The sequence below is a fragment of the Diadema setosum genome, chromosome 21 (assembly GCF_964275005.1).
Source record: "Diadema setosum chromosome 21, eeDiaSeto1, whole genome shotgun sequence".
NCBI lineage: Eukaryota > Metazoa > Echinodermata > Echinoidea > Diadematoida > Diadematidae > Diadema > Diadema setosum.
In genome coordinates this window covers 24,826,460-24,842,591 of record NC_092705.1, presented here as the reverse complement: position 1 = coordinate 24,842,591, position 16,132 = coordinate 24,826,460, and the positions used below count along the sequence as shown (strand labels likewise).

The 16,132-nt window shown below is 41.3% G+C and overlaps 1 protein-coding gene across 1 annotated transcript in view; it reads right to left on the bottom strand.

Annotated features, from left to right (window-relative positions):
* Nucleotides 1-2,202: 2,202 nt before the first annotated feature.
* The window catches only part of LOC140244429 (unconventional myosin-XVI-like), a 197,202-nt gene continuing 183,272 nt past the window's right edge, over nt 2,203-16,132 (bottom strand). The window contains exons 28-31 of the mRNA XM_072324068.1: nt 12,740-14,376; nt 4,198-4,320; nt 2,975-3,534; nt 2,203-2,572 (exon numbers count right to left, since the gene is read on the bottom strand). Of these exons, the coding sequence (XP_072180169.1) occupies nt 2,279-2,572; nt 2,975-3,534; nt 4,198-4,320; nt 12,740-14,376 (2,614 nt within the window). The 3' untranslated portion in view covers nt 2,203-2,278. The remainder of the gene's footprint in view (nt 2,573-2,974; nt 3,535-4,197; nt 4,321-12,739; nt 14,377-16,132) is intronic.

Genomic DNA, 16,132 nt, shown 5'->3' with positions numbered 1-16,132 from the left:
TTTCCTGTACGATTTGATTCGCTGCTGATATAATGACCCCCATCAAAATTTGCAAGAAGGAAAAAAGCAACAAATGCAGTATTGATAAAATATGGACAAATTAATAAAATGCAGTGTATAGTGCATCAATCATTATAGCTTCTATTCAAATGGTTGTCAAAATGTCTGGCTGGATGGGAATTTAGTGGAAATGAGTTGCACCAGACGAGTCAATAAAATACATATGACTATAATTATAGTAAAAACAACTTATATGCATAGGCAAATCCAGCACCGATGATTAAAACTCAACAAGAAGCACTTAATTCACAGCTACAAAGCTATATGCATGTCACTCGCTGTCCGACGAATGTGGCCAAAGCGTGCTCGACAGTGCAATCACAAATAAAACATGCACCACAGCGACAGAGTTCTAGGAAAAAAGGTCTTGAGAGGAAGTCTACTCCATGCTCAGGACTAATTGCATCAAGAGGTGGCATACTACGAATCACTAGTATCAGCACTGCACACACACTTTCATGGAATGCGTTCGTAATGGGCGCAAAACAAGAAAGGTTTGCTTGCGTTCGCATGTCATCTTCTGGCAAAGGAGGGGAGGCGGGGAACGAAGTGGCAAGTGATGAAGAATTTTAGCAGATTGGTAATGAAAGCTGGGAGTAACTTCTTGCTGTGTCTCATGCATACTCACAGTGTGGTCTTTAGTGTACTCATAAAGACACACCACAGCGAGCTAGCGTATCAAAAATGAATATATTTCTCTGGTGTTGGCATTGCGAAAAAGGGCAACACTCAAAAGTACAGTGTGGTGAGAGATAAATTCGAAGTGAGCACTCCTTACAGCAAGAACGATGCAAAGAATTAGTTCATGACTGTCATTGCACTGACTAAAATCAATAATTACACTGTTTCACAGCAGGATACAATGTGGACACACTGTAGACAAAGTAAAACAAGTTTTGTGAGTTATACTCCTCACACATTCATCACCCAAGATGAATTCAAGCATTTCCACATTGTCAAAGATATAAACACCCAGACTTTAAGACCATTACACAGTGGTCACAGAGAAATTTGAATTACGCCTGCTGAGCCTAACTGGAACATTCTTATTTCTTTTTTTTTTTTTTAGATGATAATGCGCACACACTCTCTTACACTGTTTGCACAATAGGAGATTCTGGTGTTTGTATTACTTTTTTACAGAAATATATATATCCACTCATAACTGCACTGGTTGGTCATTGCAAATGTTATCGAGAAAATGTTGTATCCACCACTCACATTTTGTGATTTTTCAGTGAAAACATTACATGTTCACATGTTGCCTTTGCGGCAGGCATACTCACAACTAAATAAAAATATTTACAGATATATGTGTGTGTGTGTAAATATATAATTAGGATTTGAATATCTACAAGGACCACACTTACGTCAACATGTCACCGACATTTCTGGTTTAACTCTCGAAGAAAATATACACCAATAGCTTGTCATTCTCCCTTCTTGATTCTGATAAATATTCCAGGTCTTACACTTGGCAAAAAATATAATCTTGTCCATGACAGCAACATACAAGCATGGACATAATCCCCTTGTTACTGGCACAAGTTGTTATCAAGTACTTAAGTCAAACAAGAATATTATCATTGCATTCTTTTCAATACCTCCATACAAACATATACAAGTATATTTACTAACCCTGTTTAATTCACTCTAAAATGGAGCTTGACATGGTTTGTTCCGCGTGGTTCCTCAAAGGTTCAAAGAATTCTGCAGTTCGAATGAGGAAACGCTGCTTGCACGAAATTTCTATGATTCCTTTACATTTTTATTTTTGATATTGCCCTCTTAAAATACTGCCCATGCTTTGGACATGTATATGCTCTTAGATGGGCTGCGTCTCAGAAAGATACATTGCTATGACAACCCCAAGACGCCATGGCAACGAGCTCTTGGGTTCTCCCAGGGTCTTCAAATGGCAAATAAACAATATCCTCTTTCTTGCCAGATAACTCTCGCATAATATCCACAAACTACCATCTGTCTCTGGAGCGCCGTATTCACGAATCTGTAGTTTTGACCCTGGGTTTTCTCGTCGCCACCATCTTCCAGAGCGAGTAAAGTAGAAAGTCTCCTTAAAGAGTCTTCTAATCTCCACAACAGTTCCTTCAATTGTCACTAAGCACCATCATCATCCCGTGACGCCCATGCTCCACCCATATCTAGTTCCATAGGTCAGCGAGGCACAGGTAATAATCAGCAGTGTGCCCTGTCGCTTTTATAGAGCCGTTGACGTCTCTTCGTAGCCCGAGGCTCCCCTGGAAGTGGTCTCGGCGCCGCCGTCGCCCTCGTCCGTGCTCTCGCCCATCTTCTTCTTGACGATGTTGCGCTTCCAGGTCGGCATGGAGCGCAGCTTCTGCTCCCGCTCCTGCTGCTCCTTGTCCACGGCCGCCTCCGTCTCCTCCACCTTCTTTTTCTCCTTCTCCTCCATCAGCTTCCGTTTCCATGGCGGCACTCCCTGCCACTTGGCCTCCTCCGCCTCCTGCTTTCTTCTCTCCTCTTCTTGCTTGGCCTGCAGAGAGGAGAAATGATAACAAAGAGAAAGAAATTCAAGAATAGATTAGTTACCCAGGTAGATGGATAGATGGGTGGATTAGTCAGTTGATAGATAAATGGGCTGGAATTCAGTCAAATGTAGTGACATAACATTGATCTGATATGGAAAAGTTGAAGTATACAGGTATTAGAATTGATCTCCTAAAGGCATTATTGACTACTCGATCCTATGGCAATTGGCAAACATACTGCAGGCTATCACCTAGGAGAGCCCAATATGATATGATCTTAGTGGAGATCTGTGCATATTATAACTGATTGAAAATAACAATTCTCGGTTTCAAACAAAGTTGGATAATTGTGCAGACCACCTTTAAATGAGCAAAGTTGTGAATTTCTGATATGGTGGAAAACGTACCAATGCCTCTTTCATCTTCTTGTCCACCATGGCTTTCTTCCATGCCGGCATGGAGTCATAACCCTCAGGCAGCTGGAGCGCCGCCGCCGCTGCTGCTGGGAGTCCAGCGGGTTCTGGTGCTGAGACTTTTCTCGTCCTCTCTGCCACGGGCGACTTTGGGCTGGGCTGGACGGGCATTGAGATCCTCTTGTTGTAATCTGGTCTCTGCGGCGAAGACGCTGCCGGCGCCTTTTGGGGAGGTGATGGCGGTGACGCTGCCTTGTTGGGTGGTGGCGGTGGCACCGTTGACGGTGCTGTTGCGCCGCCATCATTGGCTCGGCCTGGCTTGGGCATGACCGATGGTGTCTGCTTTGGCGACTTCGGTGCCGTGGGTGGTGGAGGGGCGTTGTTGGCACCCGTCGGAGACAAGTGATACCCGTTTGACTGGGTGGAGTTGTTGCCGTTTTGGTGCTTCGGCGGCGATGATGGCCGCGGTGCTATCGCTGCATCTCCGTTCATAGCTTTGCTCTTGGTTGGCTTCAGCTGGAATGTGGTTATGCCATTGCTGCTGTCAGCTTCGTCTGCATGGCATCATATCAACAGAAATAGAGAGCACATTAACATCTGTCCCTAATCCTGATATGCTCATTCTATCTATTTCACTCAGTGATATAATTACACGTATTTCATTCAAATCATCAAGATATATTATAAACTAAACTTACATGTATGAAGCTGCATCTTCTGTTTCCCACTGTGTCTGATTGCAATGCAATCAGGAAAAATATATTAAAGGCTGTGAACAAATCTCAGCCTTTATCCTTTCATTGATGTCATAATTCCTACAGAACACATCAATCTTCTCGTCTATTCATCACTGGTGTTGCATCAACCAAACTAAATCTGTAGAAAATGATATGTTGATGTACACGCTGCCCACATTAATGTAGCTAACACAGAACAGGCGTCACAGAATGTTTTAAAGGATGGGGGTGGGGTTCAAGGGTCTCTTGGGAGTTGGGTTTTATGAATAAAAAAAAAAAATCATATTCTATTTAAAGAGCCAAAAATGCGGTTCCTCAGGCACTGCAGAGTAAGTGCGGAAGAGACTTAATATTGTTACTATTGTAGTCCTTGGTAATTTGTCATATGAACACACAATATACTAATTGGCACATTCATTCAGTGATGTCTCTCTCAAAGTTAAAAAAATGGCTGCCTGGCACATTGCCATGGCAACGTACCCTTTGCATCCACCTGGGGTGGAGCTTTGCTCTGTTTGGGAGTGGGGCGGAGTCTTCCCGTGAAGCTTTGGAGCTCTGCCATCAGGTTATCCATGGGGGCTTCTGACGTTGACTTCTTCTTCTCTGTATATAGAACAGGAAAAGAAAATGTTGTTACAATTTTTCGTCCCCTCCGCCAATGAACACACATCGAGGGGTTATCTCCGACTCTCACGAGTTTCAATATGAGGATGTGTTTACGTTTCCACAAGATGGGATTCAAGTTAGTCTAGAGAAGCCAGACCTCAAAAATGCCTACAGGATTAAAATCGTAAGTGCTGGCAATAATGAATGGTATAGGCTCTACTGCATTGGAAGCCTAGCCTGGATGAAATGCAAGTGCTGCATCTGTTACATAAAACTGGCATCTTTACGATTAATGGTATGTGTGCAATCACTGGGAACAGCCATGGAAACAACTATTTCAATGCTAAGAAATCACTTAAAGTAACCACTAATTACAGAGTTGTAAAGCTGTAAAGCTGCCATGCAACAGGGTCTAAAACTGTAGAACATTTCAAATTTGGCCACATATACCGCTCTTTCTACTCATATCATCTGTAAACACATTAAGGTGCAAAATGTCAGCAAATAAACTTGACTCCCCTCATTAGTGTACAGAAAAGCAAAAAAGCACTAGTACATAGAACTACACATATTATTATCTCTCTTTAAAAAAAAATGGCAGTCACTAAGTATTGATTTGATTGGAAAAGTTTAAATATCAATGTCATCCTGTTTTCTTTGAGATTCTTTAATGTCTGTAGATTTTGAGCCTCCTATGCGAACGAACAGAAAAAAGTCTGTCATAACATGCTTTTGGTCTGACACAAATTCAATGTGGTTTCTATTCTAGCAAATTTCGTACACAAATTACAATTAGGATTTCCAATCATACTATGCCAATGGTAAAAAAATACAATATAGTCTTTGCTGTATGACTCTATAAACTCATAATGTCATTTTCAATCCATATGTGTATCATTTTTAGAAAGGTTGTCGATAAAATAATTGTACATGAACAGGTGTCACTGTTTAAAAAGATAGCACTCCAAATTCATCTGCATTGTTACACTGTGGATAGAACGATACTGTGTGGAAAAAACAAAACAAAACAAAACAACCCAGCCCTCCAAATTCATCTACATTATGTTACACTGTGGATAGAAGCATACTGTGTGGAAATTGATGGAAATTCATGATCATCGAGGGAGATACACACAACAAAGAAGATCAACTTAATATTGAGCGTGTCATTCCCGTGTGTGTGAAGGACAAGATGGGGCAGTATGTAATTAATATCCAGCTGTGCGGAGCTGGTGCTTTGTCTCATGATTCACAACTTCCTTCCACCTTTAATGACATCTCAAAATAATTTATGTAAACAGATCTAAATATAGCCAAGAACTCAGGTCTTTGCACAGACAGTGGGACATAGCATTGATTCAACATCAAGCAGATCAACATGCGTGTATCATCATTTACCATGAAGAAAATATATTTTGTATTTCACAAAATTCAGGATCTTTCCATCCATTATTTGCATTTCTTTTAAAATCAAAGTATCAAAACTGTTTCTTTTTTAATTACATTCATCAATGATAAGCAAGTCACTGAAGAGACTTTGTTTGTGTGTCCAGACTCACAGCGAATCTGCTTCATAATTGTTGTACATCAAAATATGAAATTTCTTTGACAAATGCAATTTGTTTTCCTGCAAAAGTCTCCCAATATGTACGAACTGACTGGAAACAGTAATGCAGTGTTGTATGTCAAGGGTGTAATACCACTCTGTTATCACCAAAACAAAAAGAACCCAAACATATTGCATCATTTTCTGTTGTACGATAGAAAAGGGAGCAGATATCCATACCAAAGCAAACTACTCACCGAGAAAAAAAATACATTCAGTGAATTCCATTCATAACATTGTGATCTAAAGCCCTGTAATATCAGTGCAAGATATGTTTCCTTTTTATCTTGGGTAATAGTAGAGCAGATAAGCCCTCAAAATCACGTGAATTGTGCAAAATTTGACTAAAGCATGAAACTTTCTCCAGTGTTAGTACATACCATAAGATTTATTTTAAGATTGGGAGGTAAGTCTGATTTGACCTCTGATGACCTCCAGAGGTCAATGTACTTTAGATATCAGAAAATTGATGTTTTTAGACATTTGCGAATGATATATGTGGTTATGTTGCACTAAACATGCATTTATACCACAGAGAAATCATTTCCAGATTCAACAGAGCACTGACAGGTTTTTACCTTTGACCTCTGATGACCTCCAGAGGTCAATGAACTTTAAATATCAAAATATCGATGTTTTTAGACATTTGTGAATGATATATGTGGTTATGATTCACTAAACATGTATCTATACTTCAGGGAAACCATTTTCTGATTTCACAGAGCATTGACAGATTTTAAGCTTTGACCTCTGATGACCTTTGGAGGTCAATGACCTCAAAATATATTGATCTGTGATGTCATTGGTTAATGGTAGCCATTGTTAAGATATACAAAACAAGCATATCTGTCTTACAATGAAATTGTCTTCATATTCTAAAGAGCAGACAGGTTTCTACCTTTGACCTCTGATGACCTTGAGAGGTCAACAACCTCAGAATATCAGAATATTGAAGTATGACATCATTGATGAAAGGTCAAACATGGTAAAGATGTACAAAACAAGCATATCTGTGTACAATGACATCGTCTTCATATTCCAAGGCACACAGACGAGTTTCTGCCTTTGACCTCTGATGATCTCGAGAGGTCAATGACCTCAAAGTATCAGAATAGTTTGGCATCACCAATGGTAAACATGATGATGTTCTAGAGAGCACTCGTAGGCCCTGCTTATTAACGAGCCATTACCGTTCACCTACGAAAATCACACAAGGTCAAATACCTCGAATGAAATGTGAGGATGTTAATATTGATATTGCGATAGTTAATAGTTAATAATTGTTTATAATGTAGGGCTTACAAACCATGCATTTCTGTTACCAAAAAAGTGGCTACTCATTCCGCAGAACTTTTCAGGTAATTATCTAAGTCGGGTATGTGCACAGAGCAAGGGGTGTCGATCTGTTTTCACGTGGGGGGGGGGGAACTTGGAAAATATGTAAACGCATAAGTTCATGGTGCAAAGGAATGAAGCGGAGGGGGAGGGGGAGGATATGGGTGGGGGATTGGATTTTTGCAGGTTTAGACCTGAAATCAGTGATTCAGTGTAGCTCTTGTTTAATGTGTGCGTCATCACTTATACGGAAGTTGATGGGGTGTGGGCGCATCTCACCTACCCTCCTCCCAAAGACGAAGTATTTTTTTTTTTTTTTAAGAATCTGATGCATACGTTTTGGGGAATATTTGGAAAATTATGGATCACCAAGGTGTACCAAGTCTATATCGATGGGAACCCAGCAAGCACAGCGTTGGCGAGGGTAGGGTATTCCACTCCCATTCGAGAGAGCTCTTGTATTTTGAGAAATGAGATTCAACGACCTGGCACACAGGCACTTTTGAAGGAATACCTCGAAATTTGTATAAAAAAGGTGTAGTAAGTCAGCCATCTATGGAGGGAGACCAATCGACAGAAGGATGTGGGTGGAGGTATCCCCCTCCCACATTATGGAGCTTTTGCATTCTTTTGTTTGCAATTCAATGATCTCGTGCCACTCTTGGTTGAACTACCATTTTGAAAAAAAAAAGTCCATACCCAAATGTGTAGCCATAATCAATGTATGGAGGAGAGCTTGATACAGCGAGAGGAGGGTATTAAAAAGGGGCTGTCCCCCAATCCTTCCCATGCGAGGGAGCCTTTGCAGTAAGAATAAAAATGTAAAAAAAAAAAATCTAGTGTACACATTTATGACATTTATGAATATTTGGGAAATTATCAGTAAAGGGAGTGTTCCAAATCTAAGGGTAGAAACCGAGGAGGGATTGTTAATTGAAAGATACACTACCCCCTCCAACAAGAGGGATTTTCTTTAATATGTCGGAACTGAAATTAAAGATCTCGTACATACTTTGTGATGATATAGAACAAAAATGGGACAAAAGCACTGAGCGTATATGGAAGGGGACATAACGAAAGATAGTGTGGGGGAGGGGGTATGCAAAGGAGATTCTGCCTTTTAATCTGGTGCATACTATAGCTGAAATGTTCAGTGACAATTCATTTTCTGTCAAAAAAGTGAAGAAAAAAAAATCTCCATCTCAGGAAATACTTGGAGGCAAAGTTCTATGTCCCCACCATTCCCCCTCCCATATTTTCTCGGGAGGCGGGGCAAATGCCTCTTGCCCTCCAAAATGAACAATCGCGCATATATAGGAAAGCCTTTTCATCTTTGGAATTCAAATAAAAATATCTCTTAAAAACATTTTTCATAGAATAAGGGAAATTATCATTCCCCAAAGTATGTTATATCTGTGGAAGGAACCAAGCAGGGGGAGGGAGTCTATTGAAAGGAGATATCCCCTCTCACAGAAGGGAGATTTTGCATTTCAGAATTAAATTTTAACAATCAGATGCACACTTAAAGTGAAAAACTTGGGCAGTTTTCTGTCTAAAAAGCAAAAAGCAAAAAACAACAACAAAAACTAACAACAACAAAACATATCCCACTTCTCAGAATTTAATGGGGTGGGGGTCAACTATCCCTGCCACCACCCCACCCCTCCTCCAAACTGATGCCCCGGTATGTGCATGTGTTTTATTCCACTTGTTGAAAAGAAGAGAGAGTTTTAAGAAACAATATTGTTCAGCGGTCGCTATCCCAGTCATGTAAATTGTTTATCGATAAGGTGATTTCCTTCACCTGTATACCTTAAGATGATGTAGGCCTGGTATTTGCCTTGCACGTTATTACATCTATTTCTTTTTTAGTATCCTCGTTTATATTTTGTTGTGAAAGTTGTTTACTTTGCCACGATTTTATTTGTACATAGAAAAAATAATCCAAGACTGAAAATGAAACTGATACAATATTTAACGATTGACATGATGCACATATTGTGTATTTCTATAGCAATAAAAGTGAGCAATTCAAAAGGCGTGTACTCATTTCACATGAACATTAGCGATGATCCTCTGACCTCTGGAAGATATTGAAAGATATGCATCAAAATGTAAGAATATTGATGTCTGGTCTCATTTGTTTGTAAGGCCAGCTGCTTATGAAATAATAATTATATAAAAAGTATGCATTGTGTGTGTGTGTGTGTGTGTGTGTGTGTGTGTGTGTGTATGTGTGTGTGTCCAAAATTGTATGCAGAGTATTCCACACACAGTTCAATTTTGACTTCCATCTAGGACAATGAGCGGTTACTTTTTTCTCAACTACACTGTAATATCAAAAATCTATTGAAAAAAAAACACGGTGGCGGCTGGGTCTAACACATTATCATTCCATTTCGTTGGAGATCCACGGGGGATGGTCAAAACAAACATAAAAAACAGATATCTCAGACCTAATTGTTATAACAAAGCATCATATCCTCATATACCCAACCCAACCCTCTATGCCCAGACAATGTAAACCACCCCATGGACTTACTTGGAGCTTTAGAATATCCTTTGTCAACAGAGAGAGACATCCAAACCTTTGCAGTGCCGACTAAGATCTGCCATGGAACTGATTGGTATTGGCTCTGCATCATTGACAGCAGATCTCGTTTCCTATTCTCTTTCTTCTTCTTCTTCTTCTTCTTCTTCTTCTTCTTCTTCTTCTTCTTCATTATACTGTGTAATCCTGTAATCTGCCATGGAGCCTTTTCTTAATTGGTTAAAGAAGGTATCCAAAGAGCTATATGAAGCAAAAAACAACAAACAAATGCAAAAACAAAAAGAGAGACATATGTATCTTTAATAACAGAGCTGAATATTGAGCATCTCTCTCCTGAAGTGTTTCAAAGAGATACAAGAGACAGTGGCCTAGAGTAGCGGCCACCTTTTTGGGAGTAGGCCTACTTTGTGTTCTTGCAAGTGATGCCTGACATTTTTGGTCATTGGCCCTTTTTGAAGAATGCAGCAATAGAGCCACAACTTCCTGCGGAGTGGATATTGTGGGGTTCTTGATGCAGAACATCATCGCTGAATTTGCCTATGATGTACTTTGTTACAGGGATTGCCATTATAGTTTTGTTTTGTTTTGCTTTGTTTTGTTTTTCAAGTATGGCTGTAACACTGCTTGTTTTGCATATGATGGTCATTGCAGCTAAAGAGTGCATATCTTCTCTGGATCATTCCAAACTTCATGTTGTTTCACCTGGGTGAATGGATCCCAGATGATGCATGCATATTCCAGGACAGTCCTGAGCGGCATGGAGTAGCAAAACACCTGAACTTTATGATACTCGTATCTTCGTCTGGAGAGAGTCTTTGGTTGAAGTATAACCTTTTCAAGCTGCTGTGGCGATTTGATTCCAGCTGAGCCTCCTACTGGAACTCCAAAATATTTTGCACAATCCGCTTTCTCCATGGTTTGCCATGAATGCTTATCTATTCCCTGGGTAGGTCTCTGATGGCAATAGCTAGTTGCAATACACAGGATTGCTTCACGTGGAATGCATGTTGGGCCTCACAGTATGTCGAAGTTTTCAAGATGGTTCATGATGTCGCAGCCGTGGACTGTATACTCCAGGACCATGAGTCATTCATCGCAGTCATACTGTAACAACCCACCAGCTTTACACTGGCCAATACAAGCCCACCAGCTGGAAACTATGCAAATATTGCCCATGAGCTTGACACTTAGGCAAACCAGTCCCATAATGAGTCCGACAAATGGGGGAAAAGATCTATGAGACTTACACTGAATAGATTAAACACTCTGTATATCAGTCTCGTGGGCCTTGTTTTCCTCGAGTGTCGAGATAATGGCCATATTTGCCTATATTTGCTAGTCTACATAACTAACCCAAACATAACAGTTATATTTGAGGTCACTGCCATCACTCAAGAAACTTAAGCTTTATTTCTGAAGTAATTGACCTCTCACATTTCAGAGACCTGTTACTATAAACCAATGCTCTGTGGAATATGCATACATACTTTGATCAAAACGTCAATGCGTGATTTGTACATGATTAAGCATTTACGATTACACCAATGAAGCCAAACATCAATAAAGGTAAGCCTACACATGTGACCTCAGTGACCTCTCATTGTCCTGAGAGGTCAAAGATGGATATAATGCACAGTCTAATGACCAATGTTCCATGGAATGACAAGATTCTTCTATTATAGCATAAATGATTGTACATCGGGTATTACAAAGTTGACCATTGACTATACATAGAATATCAATATTCTGATATTTTGAGGTCATTGACCTGTCACCTTCCTCAGAGGTCAAAGGTAGAGACACGTGAGTAATTTATCTTGCTCTGTGGAATAGGAAAACAATTCAATTGTAATACAAATGAATATAACATCTAAATCATGTTTGTCATCAACCAATTGCACCAAATATCAATGTTCTGACATTTTGAGGTCATTGGCCTCACCATAGGTCATCTGAGGTCATCAGAGGTCAAAGGTAGAAATCTGACTCGAAAGGCTCAGTGGAACATTGAGGCAATTCCTCTTACAAAAATTAGTTTTTAGTACATAATTATCGTGTTTCAGTTATGAGTGACGCATTAAAATATCAATTTTCTGACATTTTGAGGTCATTGACCTCTGGAGGTCATCAGAGGTCAAAGACAGAAACCTGTCAGGGCTCTGTGGAATATAAAGACAATTTCACTGTGACAAAAATTAAGTTTTAGTACATCATTACTGTGTTTTATCATTAACCAATGATGCAAAATATCAATTTTCTGACATTTTGAGGTCATTGACCTCTGGAGGTCATCAGAGGTCAAAGGTAGAAACCTGTCGGGGCTCTGTGGAACATAAAGACAATTTCACTGTGACAAAAATTAAGTTTTAGTACATCATTACTGTGTTTATCATTAACCAATGACGCAAAATATCAATTTTCTTAGATTTTGAGGTCATTGACCTCTAGAGGTCATCAGAGGTCAATTCAGACTTACCTCCCGATCTTAAAATTAATCTTATAGCATGTACTAACAATGGTGAAAGTTTCATGCTTTAGTCAAATTTTGCACAATTCTTCGGCTTATCTGCTCTACTATAAGGGTTGGGAGTAGGAATTTAAAAAAATCTGCAAATGTCTTATTTCTGAAATACTACGACAAACGTATCCATGTCAATAAGTGGAAAATCATATTTCAATTATGTAACATACACGAGAAATAACACAAAACTGAGTAAAGGACAAAAGTACACACTTGAAAGTGTGGAACAGCATCGCTGATGTTATAGATTCACCATGTGACATTTTGTGTATACATATATGATACCCTTTGTCTTCAAACAAAATAATCAAGCAATTAACCTTTTTACCACAGTTTTCAAAAGCTGACATCAAGCAAAGTTGGATCTACTGGAGAAGTGGATGCAGTTGGCATGGCAACTCACCTTTGGATGTTGCTTTCAGCTGGACTGAAGCAAGACCATCAAGCAAACCACCTCCTCCTCCTCCTCCTCCCATTGGTCTGCCGGTAGCTGGTGGAGGGGGCGGTGGTGGGGCGTTTGGCGCTGGTGGAGGAGGGGGCACCATGGGTCCCATCCCTGGAGGAGGGGGTATATGTCCTCCTGCCATGGGGACCGGTGGAGGGGGCGGAGGCGCCATGACTCCGGGCATAGGTGGGGGAGGAGGGGGCGCAAAACCTGCTGAGGATCCGCCCAAGCCGGCAGTTAGGTGTGGTGGTTTAGGAGCGCTAGGCACTGGAGGGGGCTGAGGTGGAGGGGGTGGGGCAACACTTGGTGGTGGTGGAACATCCTCGGGGACTAGGACTTGGCTACGGGGGCGAGCTGTTGCCCCTGGAATTTGCATGAAGATGTTGCTCGAGTTGGAGCCCGGTGGCGGGGGTGGTACTGGTGGTGGTGCGTGGCACGGAGGTGGTGGCACATTGGATGGCATTGCTGGTCGGACGCCGGGTGTTCCATTTTGTGGTAGAGGTGGTGGGGGTGGTGGTGCTTGCATGGGAGGGGGAGGTACAGGTACATCCTGTATAGATCCGTAGGTGTGGTCTGCAACACTACCGTACCCCATGTCCTGATAAAACCGGCCATCAATGACTGTGTCGTCATAAACCGACCCGCCGTATGGGTTGAGGACGTGGTACTCCTCACTTCGAGTTCTGACCATGCGGATATCCATAGCATTCCCGTAGGACTTTCTGGACACTGCAGTGTTCTCAATCATGGTCAGGCGAGTGTTTGGGTCTCTGACAGGGGCAGGGGGTCTGCGTTTGACCGAGGGGTCTCCGATTCCCCGATTAATGTACTCACTCTCTGTCACACCAACAGCTGGGCCTTGTTCTCGTTCACTCGCTGCTTCCTGTTCCTTCAGCTGCGCAATGCGCTCGGCAATCCTCGACTTGGACGGCGGCGAGGCTTGGGGGCGGCTATCGCTTTTGGCTTTGTCATCGCTCACAGTGTCCAGTGAAATGAGCTTCTTTCGCGGTGGTGAAGTGGCAGCTCTGGGCCGGGGTTCCTCTTTTGTCTGATCTTCCTGCTGCTTGAAGCGAGCTCGGATGGCAGCGATATTTTCCTTGGCATTCCCGGCAATCTCCGCCATGGGGGGTGGTGGGGGGAAGTCGGCATCCTCGTCGGGGCAGAAGCGAATTTCCTGGTGATCAACAGGGGGTGGAGGGGGCAGTGTGGGATCCGTGGCGTCATCTTCCGGCCCCGCCCCAGCCTTAGCACGCCCCGCCCCCATCTCATTCTCATTGCCATCCAACTTGAGCGACTGCTTGAGAGCAGGAGGCGCATCCTTCATGCTAACGTACCCAATGTCCGCAAACTCATCATCCTCGCTCCTCTTCGATGTCTTCCCCACTCCATTGCTGATGACTGGGGGTGGGGGAGGGGGCGTCGTCGCCGCACCGCTGTCACTTTCATGGAACACCTCATCCTCAGTGGTCGAGTTGCTGAGCTTGCCGGGGCTCGGGGGTTGACTGGTGTCGTAGGCAGAGTCAACAGCCGAGTCGGATTTATGGATGCCATTGGTAAGAGGGGGTGGGGGAGGCAGTGGTGGCTCAGGGACAGCACTGGTGATAAAGACAAGGAAAGAAGAAAACGAAACATGAACAGAATTCTCCCAAACCTTGGTTACGTGAATATTGCTTTCGCGTATAACATATGCACACTTTCAAGTTTATCAAGAACATGACGGAAAAAGTGGAGCTGCCAGAAATATCATAGTATCCATCCAAGAAAAACTTTGCCTAACAGGAACTGCCACAAATTATTCTCAACTCTATATGCATCCTTGTAGGTTCAAGCAGACTCAAGTTTTGCTCCTTTTTGACAGCAAACTGAAATGAAAAGACACAGGTCATATCTCTCTGTTTTCAGCAAAGGGATGAATTGCAAAAGGTCAGCAGTAAAATATGCATTCTTACTATCAGACTTCTGCTAGAAAGCAGCTACAGGCTCTGTTCAACAGAGGAAACCAGCATTTGCAACATATCACAAGAATTTGTGAAACATAACAAAAATAAAAGCTGAGAAGTGAACTTTCTAACGATATTAACTAAAAATCTACATCAGGTACTCCCCTCTGTTTGAACAATGAAGCTATTGAAGTAAATCTGAAAAACTAAGAATGACTTTAATAAGATTATGCATAATGTGCCTGTCTTCAATGGTGCTCTGAATTCGAAATGAAAATAAAAATGTGAGAGATTTTTTTTTTTCATGCAACCATTAACAATCAAAATAGAATGAGTGACAAAAGAATTTTCAGTAGATTTTGATATCAATTTGAAATGAGTTCTGAAAGGCTGATAAAACCAAACAGGGAACCACTGGCATGCCATAAATATAAGTTGATCTTAACTTTAAAGTGGATGGCTAGTAAGTAATCAGTGGGAATGCTGGGGTGATTGTTCCAATCTCTGCGGGATTCATTTTAGAGTACATTATATATCTATTGTTGTGTGAAAATTATTTGCTTCAGAATGGTCTCATATTCAAGTAATGTGCAGTTTAATGTTTCCAACGATCGCCCCGACACTGTACAGGCAAGCTAACCTGGAAACATTAAACTGCACATTACTTGAATATGAGACCATTCTGAAGCAAATAATTTTCACACAACAATAGACATATAATGTACTCTTAAATGAATCCCACAAGGATTGGAACAATCACCCCCAGCATTCCCACTGATCAGTTACTAGCCATCTAGCTCCTTTAAGATCGACAAAGATTCTTTTGAAAGCAACCCCTGCTCACACATCTGAGTACAGTATATAATTAACATAATGTTCTGACTTGTCCCTTAAGTCCTATCAAAATTTAATCCCCTTGAGTCCCTCCCGAACCAACAATCAAAAGGTCAAGTCTCTTGGCACCAGACAGAACCCAAACTAATCAAGGCATATCCCTATTACTATACATCCATCCTGTTCAATGACGTCACACCCTAGTCAGAACTGAGAGCAATTAATTAATTTGTTGTTCTCCCCATGAAGCAATGGCATCAGTTAAATGGGGGGCAATTTACCAGCTGAGATGATTATTTTTGTAACAGCATAAATGACATTACTCATACAGGGTCCTGTTGCACAAAAGTCGACATCAGACATATGTCAGAAAAATCAAACATAAGTCTCTGAATACTTAATTCTGATTGGCTGATAACTAATGATCTGAGAAAATGATTCACAATGATGTGTAGGTGACGTCTGTCTGTGTGTCGGCATTATCTCTTAAAAAGACAGAAAAAGGTCTGGTGTCAAAAATATACCAGGCCTCAATCAAGCTCAAGGCTAAAAGTGAAGACTCAAATGATATTTATAA